General features: G+C 46.6%; 1 protein-coding gene across 2 annotated transcripts; it reads left to right on the forward strand.

Annotated features, from left to right (window-relative positions):
- The first annotated feature begins 2 nt into the window (after window positions 1–2).
- On the forward strand, window positions 3–7,005 carry LOC128418267 (histone H3.3A). Of its 2 annotated transcripts, none has more exons than XM_053397780.1 (4): window positions 3–146; window positions 3,645–3,803; window positions 4,343–4,496; window positions 6,280–7,005. In XM_053397780.1, the coding sequence occupies exons 2-4, from the start codon at window positions 3,676–3,678 to the stop codon at window positions 6,406–6,408; spliced, it is 411 nt and encodes a 136-aa protein (XP_053253755.1). In that variant the 5' UTR covers window positions 3–146; window positions 3,645–3,675; the 3' UTR covers window positions 6,409–7,005. The 2 variants fall into 2 exon arrangements, with proteins under 2 accessions (XP_053253755.1, XP_053253757.1); XM_053397782.1 differs by having other exon boundaries at window positions 3,648–3,803.
- The last annotated feature ends 11,590 nt before the right edge of the window (window positions 7,006–18,595 follow it).

Genomic DNA, 18,595 nt, shown 5'->3' on the forward strand with positions numbered 1-18,595 from the left:
TGGTTAAATAGCCTGGCCCTGGAACCCGCCATTTTCTGTTGGGGCTGGCGGGAAAAGCGGGAAGGGAGCGGAGAGCAGCGCGAGCGCCGCCGCGGGACGACCAAACGGCACCAACGGCCGCTGAAGCGCGAGGCGTAACAGCTCAGGTAACGAAAAGGCCGCGAGGGGCCGCCGGCCGAACCCCGCTCCCTCTTATCCCGTTGGGTGAGGGGAGGGAAGTAAAGGGGGGCAACTGGAAACCGAGGTCGTCTGAGGCGATGCCTTCGCTCCTTCATTTCTCTCCCCCCCCACACACGCCAACGCTTAGACGCCAAGTCCCGCCTTCCGTCTGCATCTCGCCGCCTATTGGCTGAAAGAGCGAGGGTGACGGCTGCTTCGCTGATAGGCCCGAAACCCCTGAGGGAGCTCGGGATGGGATTGGTCGGCAGCCGGTGTCAATCGCCGAGGAGCATTTTTCTGTGCCCTCCCCCTCCCCCTTTTGCTCTCCCGGGTTACAAACCAATTGGCCGCGCACTGGCCAGTCGGGAAGAAAGGCTTCTGCGGCCTGCGGGTGGGGTGGGGGGGCGAGAGTCCTTTTGTGCCACCTGACTCCGGGCAGCCAATAGGAGGAAGCGTTCTCCGCAAAGGCTCCTGGGGCGTGTTGTCCATTGGCGGTGTGGCTCCTAGGTGTTCCCCAGGTGTCCTGGCCATGGAGCCGCCCCAATGCTTCCTGTTCCCAGAGGTCATCGCAGTCCCTCCCTGTGAACAAATAACGCCCCCCCCCGCTTTCCTAATGTTGTTACTGCACGTGCTCCCCACCTACCAGTACGGGTCGGGGGGGGGGCTGTGGTTACCATGGCAACTGCCTCTTCTGTTTGCCAGGACCACCTAATGACGACAGGCGTTTCCTTTGGCCTTTGCTGCTAACTCTGGTTTTTCTAAAGTTAGGTTTTACAGAATCAGCTGTGCAGACTTTGCCCATTTAGGGTGAATGGGGAACTGCCCCACCAACCTCTGTCTGCCCTTTATTATCAGAAAGTTCTTCCTGATGTTTAGTTGAAATCTCCTTTCTTATTTAACTTGAAGCCATTGGTTGGCGTCCTGCCTCCAGAGCAGGAGATAGCAAGCTTGCTTCCTCTTCCATGTGGCAGCCCTTAATATATTTGAAGATGGCTAATAGAATCTCTTCTCAGTCTCCTCTTTTCCAGGATTCCTCATAATGCTCGGTCTCTAGATGCAGTATCTGTCTAGGTTTTTTAAGCCGTTTGTAAGTTGTAATGGAAGGTGTTTTTTTGCTGGGGGTGGTGGTGCAGATATAGTGCAATCCTGAGCAAGTTTAATTAGAAGCAAGCCTTGATGAATTCCACTTTGAGTCAGGTGCTGGCTATTTTCACTGTGAGCCAGGTGCGGTTCTCTCCCACTGCTGTTCACACAATATTGTTCGTTCGTTCTCTCTCTCTCTCTCTCTCTCTCTCTCTCTCTCTCTCTCTCACACACACACACACACACACACACACTCAAAGGCGAAACGGTTGGTTTGGCTAGGTTCTCCTCCCCTCAGGTATTTCAGAAATTTTAAAAAACTATAAATTTGCTTGTGCGTTTTGATAGCAGATTTTTTCACCCCAGAGAATGTAGAAGTATAAAAATAATATTGTAACATTGGTTGTTGTTGAGGTTTTTATGTTGTTTTGTGGTCTTAATTTATATTTGTGAGATTGCTTTACAAATACTGGAGATAGTTTAGGAAGCTCTTTGAATTCAGCATGTTTGATGTTACTTTTTATTGCTAGCAGTGAAGGTAGAGTTTTGAATCCAGAACAGAACTGAGATATGAGCAAGCAAGCATGGCTTCTACAAAACATCCACATTCTCACACCCAGTAATTGTTCATTGAGGAATAATGAATGCCAGCAATGCTACAGAACCAGATTCTGATTCAGAGCCATTACTGCCATTTGATTAGTTTGATCATACAGTGTTTCCCTCTCCAATACTGCCTCCTTTCTAGTTTTTACTCTCTTCCAGAATTAGGAAGCTAGGAAGTGTTGTCTTAAGTTGTTTTTCTGCTGACTTCTCTAACCTTTTCCTACTGGGAAAAGTTACTGCATCGAATAAAGTGAATTCTAACACCATGAAAGTTTCTGCCATAATAATTTTTAAGAGTTGTATCCAAGTAAGTTCCACCCGGAGTAGACCGATTAAAATTCATTATTATTATTATTATTATTATTATTATAGTTTATTACCCGCCCTTCACTCTCAGGTACTAGGGCAGGTTACACCAATTAAAACACAATATTAAAAACAATTTGAAACAGCTTGCAACCACATAAATAAGGTACCTAATTAATAATAAACCCATGTTAGTCATATCCATTAATTTCATTGAGTCTACTCTTGAGTAGGACTAGCAATGGCTGCAACCATAAGCCTTTAGGGTGCCACAAGATTATTGTTTTGCTGCAACAGACCTCTGGAAATTAATGCTCTGTATTAAAGTAATTCTCTGTATTAAAATATGGCACGTGCATTTCTTGGGCCTTCTAGTTTTTACCGTGTAAGCCTATCTGTGCATTTCAGAAGTAAGATTGAGTTCCATGAAACTTACTTCCAAGTATAGGATTGCAGTCTTAGTTAGCTGATGCCTGCTTGATTTTTTAAAGGGGGAGAAGCAGAGGGAAAGGTCTGTGGAGCAGCATGTATGACAAAGGGTGAAACAGGGGGAATATATTGTGGAGCTGAGACACACGAATGAGATACGTTCTTTTATTAGACCCTCTTTTTGCATGTCCCCGTGTATAATGCCAGACACTGCTGACTTAAGTGATTTCTGATCAGAAGAAAAACTACTTGCGCTCCCAGAAGGGCTTTTTCTTTCCCTGACTGAAGTAATTAATCTCTGTAGGTGCAGATACAAGTAAACAGTTCACTTCCTACTGTGGTGTCAGTGTAGACAGCAAGAACTACTTTACTGCTAGTGTAAAACTTTATATTTGTCCCGCACTTCATCTTTCTATGCAAGTGAACTTTAAGGCTCCTGCTCTTTCGACTGTTAAATGCAGATGTGCCTCAGATGAAATGACAAAAAAAGTAGATATAGGTAATGCATCATGTAAATATTTTAATTTTAGGACTTTATCAGGTGTTGAAATAAGTTTCCAGAGAAAGTGGGGCTCGGCATGTCATGTGTACATCTGCTAAAGCTTCAGCAGTTCTCTTGATGCTGTCTACTGTGCCGGCTAGATAGCCAAAGTGAATTGGTTCAGACAGCTGAATAAGGCAACTGAATTGTTTAAAGAAGCTATGCATGAAGACGATGCATCAGGCTTTTGGACAAAATGGAGGAGTCATATATACAGCAGGTGGTTGTTCTGGGGTGCTGCTATGGATAACCCATTAGGTTCCTTCCAAAACCTAGCTTCTGTTATTGATAGGGTTGTGATTTCTGGTTTTGGGCAATGTTCAATGAAAATCTAGAGGTTTTCCTCCCTTTTTTAATAAATATATTCTGTTCATAGATGTTTTTACCATGAAATGGGGTTTGTAAACTGAGCCCAAGGCCCCAGAGTTGCTAGTGTGTAGTACCTTACAGTGCAAATTGGACGCAGAGCTATCAAAAGTGTCCGTTTCCCCATAAACTCATCTGCACTCCATTCCCTTAGCAGGTTTCTTGCAGCTTAAGGACCACCCAGGATGGCCCGTACCAAGCAGACTGCCCGTAAATCCACTGGCGGGAAAGCTCCTCGAAAGCAGCTGGCCACCAAAGCCGCCCGGAAAAGTGCACCGTCCACTGGTGGAGTGAAGAAACCTCACCGTTACAGGTATTTGGAACAGGCACTCGATAGCAGCTCAGTTTTTTGGCCAGCACAGGGTGGGGTTAGGTGGGGAGCACAGAGAAGCCAGGCAACTGCTCTGAAGCCTACAATCTGGTCAGCCCCTAGCATCAAGTAAAAGTGCTCTCCGAAGTTGTCATGGGGCTGGGGATTTGGGAAGGAGGGGTTGCTGTTCAGTTTCTCTACCCTGTTTCCCTCCATCCTCATGACTTCTAGCTGTGTCAGCAAGGTTGGAGGGAGATGACTACTATTTCCCTATACAGTGGTGCCTCTGGTTGCGAACAGGATCTGTTCTGGAGGCCCGTTCGCAACATGAAAAGAATGCAACCTGCAGCGGCCCGTTTGCACACACACAGGTTGCAATTCACTGCTTCTGTGCATGCGCGGGATGTCATTTTGCACGTCTGCGCGAGCAACGAAACCCGGAAGTAACCCTTTCCGGTACTTACGGGTCGCCGCGGGACGCAACCTGAAAAAACGTAGCATGAAGCAAATGTAACATGAGGTATGACTGCAATTTCTCCCAGGCCTGGCACTGTGGCACTGCGAGAGATCCGGCGGTACCAGAAATCCACAGAATTGCTGATCCGCAAGTTGCCATTCCAGCGTCTGGTTCGTGAAATTGCTCAGGACTTCAAGACAGACCTGCGGTTCCAGAGTGCTGCCATCGGAGCTCTGCAGGTTTGTGCCTCGTCTCCTTGTTGCCTCTCCCTTCTTCGTCCTGAAGACTATGCCTGGTTCCAGAGAGCTGCTCCTTTGTGGGAGTTTAAAGGCCAAAAAGAAACCCTGCTTGCTTTTTGCAGCACAGGCTGTGTCACGTGCCCTCAGACTGTTCTCTTGAGCGTCTTGATATTTCTAGAAACTCTCCCTCTGACACGTCTGCCGTTGTCACCTTCTAAATTCATAAGCTGCATCTGGCATCCGTTGGACATGCTAGATGTGAGCTGGAGACTTGTGCCTGAGCAGAGTCGTTGTGGGGGATGTGTTAGAATCATAGAATCATAGAGTTGGAAGAGACCACAAGGGCCATCGAGTCCAACCCCCTGCCAAGCAGGAAACACCATCAGAGCACTCCTGACATATGGTTGTCAAGCCTCTGCTTAAAGACCTCCAGAGAAGGAGACTCCACCACACTCCTTGGCAGCAAATTCCACTGTCAAACAGCTCTTACTGTCAGGAAGTTCTTCCTAATGTTTAGGTGGAATCTTCTTTCTTGTAGTTTGGATCCATTGCTCCGTGTCCGCTTCTCTGGAGCAGCAGAAAACAACCTTTCTCCCTCCTCTATATGACATCCTTTTATATATTTGAACATGGCTATCATATCACCCCTTAACCTCCTCTTCTCCAGGCTCAACATGCCCAGCTCCCTTAGCCGTTCCTCATAAGGCATCGTTTCCAGGCCTTTGACCATTTTGGTTGCCCTCCTCTGGACACGTTCCAGTTTGTCAGTGTCCTTCTTAAAATGTGGTGCCCAGAACTGGACACAGTACTCCAGGTGAGGTCTGACCAGAGCAGAATACAGTGGCACTATTACTTCCCTTGATCTAGATGCTATACTCCTATTGATGCAGCCCAGAATTGCATTGGCTTTTTTAGCTGCCGCGTCACACTGTTGGCTCATGTCAAGTTTGTGGTCAACCAAGACTCCTAGATCCTAGACTCCTAGATGCTAGACCCCAGCTGCTTTCTGCTGCGCTGGGGTTTGGAGAGGTGCTTTCTGCCTTTATTGCAGCTCAGTTGATAAAGAGGGGATGGGGAACCTGTGCTGATTAAGATGCTCTTGGATGCCCAGCTCCCATCAGTTGCAGCCAACGTGGCCAAGGATGATGGGAGTTGTAGTTCAGCAACATTTGGGGAGCCACAGGTTCCCCGCCACTGTTGAAACTATTAGATGGGCTGAGGCAGGCTTGGAGAAGAGAAATGAGGAGCTGTCACACCCTCCCTTCCAGTCTTCCTCCTCCTCCTCCTCCTTTGGAGGTCATGCTTGTTCTGGCAGCGACCATCTGTGCTCGAAAGTAAGCGAGGAACAGCTGCTGCCATAGCAAGCGAGGTCCTTCCACTTCTTTAAAAAGAAGGTAAGTGTCGCTGTCAAAGATGAAACTGAGATAAGAGTGTGGCAGCGTCTCCTCCTCCTGGGAGCTTAGGGTGTGAATAAGACGTTGTTGATATTTCTCTCCTGCTCCATCTGGCGATGCTCCCTTCTCCAGGATTCCAAAAATTCCAAGGGAATTGAATTGCGTGTATCCCTTCAGCAGGCAGGTAATGTATGTGATCGGCTTTCTGTTGCGTGCAAGACGAAGAGCTAGCATTTTGAAATCCATGAGTATGTCAACACACAGATAATCTGTTGCAAAACCTTGCTGCTTGTGTTTTGTATCTGCCCCCCTCCCACGCTTGTGCATTTCAAAACTGCTCCCTGCAAAGCAGTTCCATTATTTTAACTTGAATCTCCTTGTCTCAATAGGAAGCCAGCGAGGCGTATCTTGTGGGTCTCTTTGAGGACACCAACCTGTGTGCCATCCATGCCAAGCGGGTCACCATCATGCCAAAAGACATACAGCTGGCTCGCCGCATCCGTGGCGAAAGGGCTTAAGTTCTCCTCCCCTCCCCCTTCTAACATTTATGCCCCTCCCCAGGCAGCCCCACCCCTGCTTGTGCAGTGTACTTAGAATACACTCCAGGTTTTATTTTCCCCCCCTTCCTACTCCTGTTTGTAGTGGCTAGGACATGTGAGAAAATGTTAGATAATCTATTGTAGTACCTCTCCAAGATCGGGAGACTTGATTCCTATTCATCATGTACAAGCAAAAAAAAAAAAAAATCCTTTGAAACCTGTAAGACTTCTGGATGTTGTTTTTTTGTATTTTTTTTCAGAATTGCAAAAAAATAATAAAAACCCAACAGGGGACACTTTTGAAATACCTGGTTTTGTACACACAACTTTAAGTAGATAATAGGCATTTCAATGATAAAGAGCTTTTGGTCTTTGGTCTGTAAAATATCTGCAAAGAACACTACACTCTTTTTCTTTGGTTAGTCTTTTTTATTTTTGTCTAGGCAAGGATTGCTTTCTAAATCCCACCCCCCTTATTTTCCATGTGTCTTGTGTCTGTGACTCTGACCTTTGTACCAATAGGGACTACTCATCTTGAGGCAGTAAAGAAAAAATAATAAATGTTGAATGACAACATATTTGCTTCCTTAATTTTTGCTTAATGGTGGTTTGTGGAAGGCCTTGCCAGATGCTACTTTCACACAAATTGAGACCACCCTGTGGTTTGCAGTGCTGTTGAAAATTTAAAAAAGCCAAAAAGTATGGGTTGCCAGTAATATTCATACAGCACCTCTTTGAGTGTACAGAGCACTTCGCGTACCTTGTCTTGGTAATCTCTTTGTAGGATAAGCCATTATTACCGTATACAGGTAAGGGACGCAGGTGGCACTGTGGGTTAAACCACAGAGCCTAGGACTTGCCGATCAGAAGAAGAGCTTGAAGAAGAGGAGTTTGGATTTGATATCCCGCTTTATCACTACCCGAAGGAATCTCAAAGCAGCTAACATTCTCCTTTCCCTTCCTCCCCCACAACAAACACTCTGTGAGGTGAGTGGGGCTGAGAGACTTCAAAGAAGTGTGACTAGCCCAAGGTTACCCAGCAGCTGTATGTGGAGGAGCGGAGACGCGAACGCGGTTCACAAGATTACGAGTCCACCGCTCTTAACCACTACACCACACTGGAATCCCGCAACGGGGTGAGCTCCTGTTGCTCGGTCCCTGCTCCTGCAAACCTAGCAGTTTGAAAGCATGTCAAAGTGCAAGTAGATCAATAGGTCCGCTCTGGCGGGAAGGTAAACGGTGTTTCCATGCGCCTCATCTTGCTTTATTGGCCGTATGCCGGCTCCCTCGGCCAATAAAGCGAGATGAGCGCCACAACCCCAGAGTCGGCCACGACTGGACCTGATGGTCAGGGGTCCCTTTACCGTATACAGTGGTACGTCGGTTTAAGAACAGGCCTGTTTACGAACTATTCAGTTTACGAACGCCGCAAAACCAGAAGTAGTGTTCCGGTTAGCGAACTTTACCTCGGTCTAAGAACGGTAGCTGAAAGGTGGAAGGGTACCAGCGGCAGGAGGCCTCATTAGGGAAAGCGCGCCTCAGTTTAAGAACAGTTTTATGGAAGCCGCCCAGAGTGGCTGAGGAGGCCCAGCCAGATGGGCGGGGTATAAATAATAAATTATTATTATTATTATTATTAAGAACGGACTTCCGGAATGAATTAAGTTCGTAAACCGAGGTACCACTGTACTCGTATTGCAGGTCTGCGGCTAAGGGAAGAGCGACTTGCCTAAGTCTATCCAGTGCATTCGTAGCAGTGGTGACATTTGAACCATGAACGCTTGGCTCATAGCTTACAGCACCATCCTAACCATGCGAGAAGCAAGCCCTACTGCCTGCCGTGGTGCTTACTCCCAGGCAAACGGGGTTAGGATTGCAGCCTCAGTCCCTTACTCTAGTGTTCTCTGCAAATGTGACATCTTGTTTTATACAACTGGATGTTTGGAGATAACAGCGTTGAATTAACTTGGCACGTGGAAGTTTGGGAACCCTTGACACCTATCAAAAAGAGTAATTTAGGAAGCGAACCTTTTCCTGGCACGAAGATCATGGTTAGGAAGGAAAAGAAAATCTGTTCAGCTGCTGTTATAGGCCCAGTTCTAATGCCATTAGAAAAAGTTGATAACGCTATCTTGAATACAAACCTCCCTCGTGTTTGGGGTTAAATTGCAGTCTAAAGTCAATTCATTAAAATCCTTTTGATTGAGTTAACCTTACTTAACGGAAACTAATCAACTGGCACAGGATTTGCCGGGGGGGGCACTTTGCTACCCTGATACAGCTATGTATCTCGGGGTAGAAGGATGTCTTAAACCAAGGTGTGTGTGTTGAATCAGAAGAGGGCATTTTAACCTGCTTCCTTGATCTATAGAATCATAGAATTGTAGAGCAGGAAGGGACCCCTGTGGTCATCTAGTCCAACCCCCTGTGAGGCAGGAAACTCAGCTAAAGCATCCATGACAGATGGCCATCCAACTTTTGCTTAAAATCCACAAGGAAGGTTTGTTTGCTTGAAAAAATTGCATGAGACTCTTTTAATCACACCCAATGGAGTAAAAAAACCAGAACTCCCTAATGGCAAAAATGAATACAGTGGTACCTCGCAAGACAAAAAACTCGCTGGACGAAAGGGTTTTTTGAGCTGCTTCGCAAGACGATTTTCCCTATGGGCTTGCTTTGCAAGACGGAAACGTCTTGCAAGTTTGTTTCCTTTTTCTTAACACTGTTAATACAGTTGTGACTTGACTTCGAGGAGCAACTCATAGAACGCGGTGTGGTAGCCTTTTTTGAGGTTTTTTAAGACTTTGGTGATTTTTGAAGCTTTTCCAAAACTTTCCCGACACCGTGCTTCGCAAGACGAAAAAAATCGCAAGACGACAAAACTCGCAGAACGAATTAATTTCGTCTTGCAAGGCACCACTGTAGGTTTTTTTGGAATATTTTTTGTCCCGGGTGCTTCTTCTTTAACAAATAAAAGCTCTAGTGTAAATAGTGGCAGAAATGCCGGGACATTGTTTACGACTGTGAAGTTGACAATGTATTTGAAGAACTATGTAGTATGTCTAATTCAGTATAAACTCTGCAATGAAAAGCGAACCTGGGTGGTTTCACCTGCATGCTGGAAGATGCTTTTAACAAGGTGAGTGTCCCTGGTTAATCGAGCAGCAGGTTTTTGTAGAAACCGTCCATTGGTTTAGTTGAAGTATTCATTTTAAAATAATTATATGCCACTCTCCATCTGAATGACACTGGAGCAGGTCACAAAACGCAGGCAGATAAAATCCTTCCCATGAGAAATGTATATTCCAAGCTTGCTAATAAAGTATATGGACACAGGCCTTAAGCAGGTGACTAAGATGTATCACAGTTTGCACCTGCCTTATTTCTGAAGGGCAGAGGCACTACCCCATGTATCCTGACTCAGCTATTGGCACCACCATCAGGAGACCTTCCAGCAATCTTAAAGAACAAGCAGGTCTCTTCCTTCCTGGGATGGAGGGAGGCAAAGACACCACCAGGACTTGCTTTGGTCAGAACGTCCCCAAAACCAGGGCCTGAGAACACCATTCTGCTGGGCAAGAAGGAGGGCAGGGATTTATTTCTGCACGTGTTGGTGTTGCTCTCTGCCGGTGCGTGCGTGGGAGAATGGCAAAGCTGTAAACCACCTTGGGTGCCTTGGCAATAAGACAACGTGTAAAGCGAATAAGGGAACGTGGGGGGCGCTGTGGTCTAAACCACAGAGCCTAGGGCTTGCCAATCAGAAGGTCGGCGGTTCGAATCCCCGCGATGGGGTGAGCTCCCGTTGTTCAGTCCCAGCTCCTGCCAACCTAGCAGTTCGAAAGCATGTCAAAGTGCAAGTAGATAAATAGGTACCGCTCTGGCGGGAAGGTGAACGCCGTTTCCGTGTGCTGCTCTGGTTCACCAGAAATGACTTAGTCATGCTGGGCACATGACCTGGAAGCTGTCTGCGGACAAACATCGGCTTCCTCGGCCTATAGAGCGAGATGAGCGTGCAACCCCATTGTCGTCCGCGACTGGACCTAACGGTCAGGGGTACCTTTACCTTTAAAGTGAATAAAGATAAGGGAAAATGCCTTCCTTCGCAAAAACGAGCTGCAAGATGGGTTGGAGAGCCTTGGGTCCAGAAGCCAAATACAGCCTTTCAGACTTCTGTCAATGTTGCACTGAGCTTTCTCCACCCCCTTGAGTGTTTATGGCTGGATGGATTGTGTCCTTCAACTGTGTTAACACCTCTTGCCTGCTTTCAAGGAGAGAGGTGTGTGTCCACATACCTTTCACTTAAGCGTGGGGTTTAAAGGTGGCCTTAAAGGGACGCGGGTGGCCCTGTGGGTTAAACCACAGAGCCTAGGGCTTGCCGATCAGAAGGTCAGTGGTTTGAATCCCCGTGACGGGGTGAGCTCCTGTTTGGTCCCTGCTCCTGCCAGCCTAGCAGTTCAAAACCATGTCAAAGTGCAAGTAGATAAATAGGTACCGCTCCAGTGGGAAGGTAAACGGCATTTCCGTGCGCTGCTCTGGTTCGCCAGAAGCAGCTTAGTCGTGCTGCCACATGACCCGGAAGCTGTACGCTGACTCCCTCAGCCAATAAAGCAAGATGAGCGCTGCAACCCCACAGTTGGCCACAACTGGACCTAATGGTCAGGGGTCCCTTTACCTTTTTACTCTACAAAGGAAAGACCCTCACTTTCAACACTCATGCTTAATGATCTCCTGCCTAGATTTGCTGGCTGGAGGGTGCCATCCTGTGGCTATTCTCTCTGGTTGTGGCAGATTGCTGTGAGTTCAAGAGGCAGGTGTGGATGGGGGGAAAGAAGTTGTCTGGAAAGTACCGTACACACAGCCCAAACCATCCTAGATTTTTATCTTCAAACCAGTACGTTGAATTGTGCCTGGAAAGTAATATACATTCTAGTGCAGCCTTCCTCAAGCTTAGGTCGCTCTATGGTGTTGGGACTACAACTCCCATCAGCCCTGCTGGCTAGGAATGATGGGAGTTGTAGTCCAACAACATCCAGGGCTGAGAAGAACCCAGGGATCACCCTGAGAAACTGGGTCCACTAAATTCCTGAGAAATTCTCCCTGCTTGGCATTTTTTAAACGAGTCACCCTATATCCACAAGCTTCTAATTGTCCTTTGTCTGGGTGCTATTAATGTGCAGTTCCTCCACTCCATTTGCTACAGGTGGGTGACCAGCTGCTGGCCCCCAGCCTCACTTTATGTGGCCCCTGACACCTCAAGCAGCCCCAACTTCATCAGAGTTCCCTCTCTCCTGCTAATTTCCTCTTTGTTTTTCTTGTCTTTTAAATATGTCCCCGCTGTCGTCAGCCCATGCAGTTTCTGAGCAGTATCCTAGTTCTTCCTGGTTGTACAGTTTGGAGACCAAAGTCTTCCCTGTCGGCTATCTGTGAACAAATCGGTAGGCTTCTGTAAGGTAAAGGTAAAGGGACCCCTGACCGTTAGGTCCAGCCGTGGCCGACTTTGGGGTTGCAGTGCTCATCTCGCTTTATCAGCCGAGGGAGCTGTTGTACAGCTTCCGGCTCATGTGGCCAGCATGAATGAGCCGCTTCTGGCGAAATCAGAGCAGCACACAGAAACGTCATTTACCTTCCCGCTGGAGCGGTACCTATTTATCTACTTGCAGTTTGACGTGCTTTCGAACTGCTAGGTTGGCAGGAGCAGGGACCGAGCAATGGGAGCTCACCCCGTCGCGGGGATTCGAACCACCGACCTTCTGATCGGCAAGTCCTAGGCTCAGTGGTTTAACCCACTGCACTACCCGCATCCGCTTCTGTAGAGCACACTAAAGTAAGAAAGGAATTGCTTTCACTCGCTTTCCAGCAGCTGTTATCGGGTCTGCTGCACACAGACACACAAAATCATCTTACTTGAGAGTAACCCTGTAAAACTCAGAAGGGTTTATTTCCCAGTACTCCGGAAGAGGTTTGGGAATTCTAATTTTAGGTTGCCGCCAGGGCAAGGCTTGCAGCAGAGCAGTCTTTATTCCAAATGAGCTAATTTGTCTCTGACTACCTCCGCTTGCTCAGTCCTCCACCTGGCATGTGGCCCTCAACAGATTACCCCTGAGCGAATGCGGCCCTTGGCCAAAGGTGATCCCTCCTTGCCGTAGGCCTTGAAATGCAGTAAGCCAGAGACCTTTGTTCTTCAAGCCTTCTCTCCCTATGTTTTCCCCCTTATGACCCTGTTTCTGCCTACCCAACAAGCAATCTAGCCAGACTCTCCTTAACAGCAAAATCCTAAACAGGTCTACCGAGAAGCAAGTCCTACTGAATTTCATGGGGCTTGCTCCAAGGTAAGTGAAGCTAGGACCGCAGCCTTGGACTCTGAGCTTTTCCCTGCAGTTTCTCTTCCAATTAACCCAGTTGTGGGTTTTTTTGGATAATATGTTTTGTTTTAATTTTGAATAAAAAAGATTAAAAAAACACAACCCAGCTTTAACCATTGGTTTACACTGCTTTTGTTCCAGCTCCAACGAAGATTTGAGGCTGTATTTTCGGAGTGGAAGGCCAACCTGTCCTTGGATGTGCCCACCCACCTGTCAAAATTAAACCCTGCTTGAGATGCCAGACGCCTAATACTTATTAAGGCAGCTAAAATTGGTCGGCGCAGGGCTGGACCCATGTGGCAACCATGCTAAATTTAATGCGAACCTGTCAGAGGCCATCAAGTCAAGATAATCCTCGCTTAGTTCCCAGGATTCTCTGGGAGAAGTCATGACTGGTTTTATTCCTTCAATCTATTTTAATTTCCAACAAAGCCACAGATGCTTAAGAGGCATAAGGGTGCTTTAAAATGTATTCTGTGGGTGCGACCTCAAGAGAATTGGCATGACGAAGGCAGAAAGTTGGTGCCGGTTTCTGTGGAATGAGGAAGGCCTGGAGGCGTATTGTATTTAATGGAGCGTCCTAGTGAAGCAACAATAAAAATGCTACCGCGTTTACAAAGCTAAGCAGGGTCCATTATGGTTTCAAATTGGATGGGGAACCATGTTTTGAAATTCCTGCATTGCAGCGGGTCAGGTGTGCAGCCTGGGAGTCATTCTGGACTCACAGCTGTCCATGGAGGCACAGGTCAATTCTGTGTCCAGGGCAGCTGTTTACCAGCTCCATCAGGCACGCAGGCTGAGACCCTACCTGCCTGCGCACTGTTTTGCCAGAGTGGTGCATGCTCTGGTTATCTCTTGCTTGGACTACTGAAATGCGCTCTACGTGGTGCTACCTTTCAAGATGACCCGGAAACTGCAGTTAATCCAGAATGCGGCAGCTAGACTGGTGACTGGGAGCGGCCGCTGAGACCATATAACTCCGGTCTTGAAAGACCTACACTGGCTCCCAGTACGTTTCCAGGCACAATTCAAAATGTTGGTGCTGACCTTTAAAGCCCTAAACGGCCTCGGCCCAGTATACCTGAAGGAGCGTCTCCACCTCCGTCATTCTACCCGGACACTGTGGTCCAGCGCCGAGGGCCTTCTGGCGGTTCCCTCACTGCGAGAAGCCAAGTTACAGGGAACCAGGCAGAGAGCCTTCTCAGTAGTGGCTCCCGCCCTGTGGAACGCCCTCCCACCAGATGTCAAAGAGAAAAATAACTATCAAACTTTTAGAAGACATCTGAAGGCAGTCCTGTTTAGGGAAGCTTTTAATGTTTAATAGGTTATTGTATTTTAGTGTTTTGTTGGAAGCCGCCCAGAGTGGCTGGGAAAACCCAGCCAGATGGGCGGGGTATAAATAAATAAATAAATAAATAATTTATTTATTTACTTACTTACTTACTTACTTACTTACTTACTTACTTACTTACTTATTATGACTCTTGGAGTCCCCTTCAACACTTATTCTATGGAAGCTGTGGTACAGGCATAGGCCAACTCGGCCCTCCAGATGTTTTGAGACTACAATTCCCATCACCCCTGACCACTGGTCCTGTTACCTAGGCATGATGGGAGTTGTAGTCCCAAAACATCTGGAGGGCCGAGTTGGCCTATGCCTGCTGTGGTATGATCCAGCAGCAACAATGTTTGCAGGCTTCCCTCCCCCCCCCGCCATTTCCTTCTTAAAACAACTTCAAGGGTAATTAAAATAAAAGAAATATTGACACTGGGTGGTGAGGGAGAACAATTTCTTTCTCAGAGTCGAATCCCAGAGCTATCCAAAGGTCGATCGTAGTTAAAACCAAAAAGTGAATTGAGTGGGTGCAAAATCCTTTGAAAATATAAAATTATATTTTCCATCAACAGAGGGCAGCAGTGTTTCACTGAAACAGCACCTTAAATTGTCCAAGCCACAGCCTGTTTTGCACATTAAATGCGCTTGTGCATAAAGGCAGGTCAAAGCGAGAGACTTTGGCTGTGGCGGGGAAAAGGGGATTGGGACTAGTGGGTTCTGAGAAGGCGTCAAAAAGCCCCTCTGCCATGGTCCCTCTTCCTGCTCTCAGATTTAGAAGGACAAACTCTCCAACATTTTCTGACGAAAATAGGGATGTCCCATTCCATAAGGATAATTTTACTCTCTATACCCCACACATCTTACTGGGTTGCCCCAGCCACTCTGGGCAGCTTCCAACATATATAAAAAACATAATAAAACATTAAAGGTTTAAAAAAACCTTCCCAAACAGGTTTGCCTTCAGGCGGCTCAGGGGTCAGATAACGCCATACCCTCCAACATTTCTCCAATGAAAATAGGGACATCCTAAGGAAAAGCGGGACATTTTGGGATCAAATCAGAAACCGGGATGGCTTCTCTAAATCAGGGACGTCCCTGGAAAATAGGGACACTTGGAGGGTCTGGAAGAAACAACCATTTTGCTGGCATCCTAGGATTCTATGATCCATCTGTCTCAAGAGGCAATGGAGTACGCCTCGGAGGGTGAAGTGAAACCACTGTGTAAGCCGGTCATGGCCTCTCAGCCTAACCTAACTCACAGGGTCGTTGTGGGGATTAAATGAGGAGAGGGAGAACCACGTATACCACCTTGGAGGAAAAAGGTGGGATATAAGTAAATAATAACATTTCTTTTAGTGTTTTGCTCTAGTGTTTATTTGACAAGATGGCGGCTCCTCGCCCTTCCAGATACAGAAACCAGGCGGACTGGCGGCTAAAACTTAATTTGACATAAGTGGTGGGAGAGAGCTCATCGCCAGACCTAAGCCAGCAGGCTAGATTGTAGGGGGGACAAGTTCAGGGGGTTCAGAAGCAACAGCCAGGGTGCTATTGCTGATGTTCTGCCTGAGGCAATCCCTTCATGTTGTCTAATGGTAGAGCTGGCCCTGGAAAACAACTGGATTTCTGTTTCCCCCTCAGTGGAAAAGAGAAAGACTCACAATATATTAAAATAGGTTTTGTAGCAAAATATTGATCGCTGCAAGGAAAACTAAAGAGTGGGGGAGACTAAGGTTGCCATATGTCTGAAATTTCCAGAATATGGTTGTTGGAAGCAGTGTCTGGGTGGAAATCCCTGAAATGTCTGGGAAAATCTGGATGTGTGCTTAAAAAGCAGGGAGATTTTGCAAAACTTAAAAAAAAACCTCAACAACTTTTGTGTCTGGATTTTCACTTTTTGAAATATGGAAACCCTAAGGAGACCTGTTAATTTTTTAAAAATCAAATTCTGCTGTATTTCAGGCGCCAGCAAGTGAGGTGATTAAGTATCAGCTGGGCTAGAAAAATACTTCACCTGTGGTGCTTCCATTTTTCACACAGATGTTAAAATGTGCAGCAGCCCTGAAAGGAAGAAAAATCTGCAGTTCTGTTTATGGGAATTAACTGAGGTAAATATTATTCAGTGATTTGCACAAAGGAAGGAATGCTATACATCTGTCAGAGTGGGGTACAGATGTGGCCACAAAACCTACATGGGTTTAACTGTTACTCCTGCGCCCTGTGGGAACTGGAGAGCAAAAAGGGTCGCTCACAGAATCCAACTACCAGTGCTACAATTCCCAGCATTTGTTTGTTCTTTCTAGGAGAAAAAATACCAGAATTAATGATTTTTAAAGGATTTAAACGTTTGCAGTGCATGCCAGACCCTCCAAGTATCCCTATTTTCCAGGGACAGTTCTTGATTTAGAAAAGCCACCTCTGTTTCTGATTTGATCCCAGAATGTCCTGCTTTTCCTTTGTTGTTGTTGTTTAGTCGTTTAGTCATGTCCGACTCTTTGTAACCCCATGGACCAGAGCACGCCAGGCACTCCTGTCTTCCACTGCCTCCCGCAGTTTGGTCAAACTCATGCTGGTAGCTTCGAGAACACTGTCCAACCATCTGGTCCTCTGGCGTCCCCTTCTCCTTGTGCCCTCTATCTTTCCCAACATCAGGGTCTTTTCCAGGGAGTCTTCTCTTCTCATGAGGTGGCCAAAGTATTGGAGCCTCAGCTTCAGGATCTGTCCTTCCAGTGAGCACTCAGGGCTGATTTCCTTAAGAATGGATGCGTTTGATCTTCTTGCAGTCCATGGGACTCTCAAGAGTCTCCTCCAGCACCAGAATTCAAAAGCATCAATTCTTTGGCAATCAGCCTTCTTTATGGTCCAGCTCTCACTTCCATACATCACTACTGGGAAAACCATAGCTTTAACTATACGTACCTTTGTTGGCAAGGTGATGTCTCTGCTTTTAAAGATGCTGTCTAGGTTTGTCATCGCTTTTATCCCAAGAAGCAGGCGTCTTTTAATTTCATGACTGCTGTCACCATCTGCAGTGGAGAAACATTGGAGGGTCCGAAGTTATGAGACCCCTGAGCCAAAGAGATTAGTAACTATACAGCCTCTAGAAGACATCCGAAGGCAGCCCTGTATAGGGAAGTTTTTAAATGTTAAATTATGTTTTTATATGTGTTGGGAGCCTCCCAGAATTGCTGGGGCAACCAAGTCAGATGGTCAGAGCAGTGCTTTCTTTCTGGGGTCACACAGGGGTATGCATACTATCGGAACACGTCCCCAAAATGAGACAAACCTCTCCGGGCATCTTCCTTATGAAGCGCAGTCCGGGACGTTCATAAATCTTCAGTCCCGGTGTGCACCAGCGACACATATCATCAGATATGTGCACACTCACACAGCAGAGTATAGCAGAAACGATGTGGAGATGAGGCGTGGCATTCTAAGTAATTTATTCAGCAATATCTACAGGACAAAGCAATCACGGCCTCCTCTCACATCTTCTCCAAGAGAGAGAGAGAAAGCACAAAAGTACAATACAGCGGAAAAGATAATTCTGGCTTCCTTTCTCACACTTTCCAAGCCTGGAAAGTAGACACAGTCATGTGATGTAACAATCACACACCCAGGAACGGGAGAATGAAATATACTGAAACCCCTAAACATTTTGTGAATCTTCATACTTTTCTCCATTTACTGTACAGTGGTACCTCGGGTTAAGTACTTAATTCGTTCCGGAGGTCCGTTCTGGGCCTCCCGCTGCTGTCCCACCGCCGGAGCACGATTTCTGTTCTCATCCTGAAGCAAAGTTCTTAACCCAAGGTACTATCTCTGGGTTAGCGGAGTCTGTAACCTGAAGCGTATGTAGCCTGAAGTGTATGTAACCCAAGGTACCACTGTATCTATTTCCCCCGATTTGAACTATAAAATGGAGATTTTCTTGAGTCAAAATGAGAGTACCCCTAAACATTTTTAAAGAAAAAAAAGTACTGGGGCAGAGAATAATAATAATGATAACAACAACAACAACAGAATATGACGTCCCTATCTTCATGAGAGAAATGTTGGAGGGTATGCACGATCTGTAGCTGATGAATTCATAACGTGGGTCTTTTAAGTTACTTGATAGGGAAAACAATCTGTGCAAAAGGAAATTATCATTGAGCGAAAATGGTACACGAGAAAACAGCGAGGAACATCAGAGGATGCTCGATGCCTTGTCGCCAAGTGTTAATCCTCTTTGAACGGCATAATCTCTCACCCGCCACCCACCCCTTTGTCCGGCATGTATTCCCAACTTGGATAAGGGCAATGCCTGGTGTGTGTTTTTGTTTTGGTGTGTGTGTGTGTGTGTGTGTGTGTGTGTGTAGTGGGTCGAATCAGAAGCTTCACGGCTATCATCTCTTTCTGGAGAGAAGTTGCAATGCACACGTCTCATACTCGGCTTGAGAGGCAACGCTGCCCTTGCTTTTGGAGAGCA

This window comes from Podarcis raffonei, chromosome 8, assembly GCF_027172205.1.
Source record: "Podarcis raffonei isolate rPodRaf1 chromosome 8, rPodRaf1.pri, whole genome shotgun sequence".
NCBI classification, from domain to species: Eukaryota; Metazoa; Chordata; class Lepidosauria; order Squamata; family Lacertidae; genus Podarcis; species Podarcis raffonei.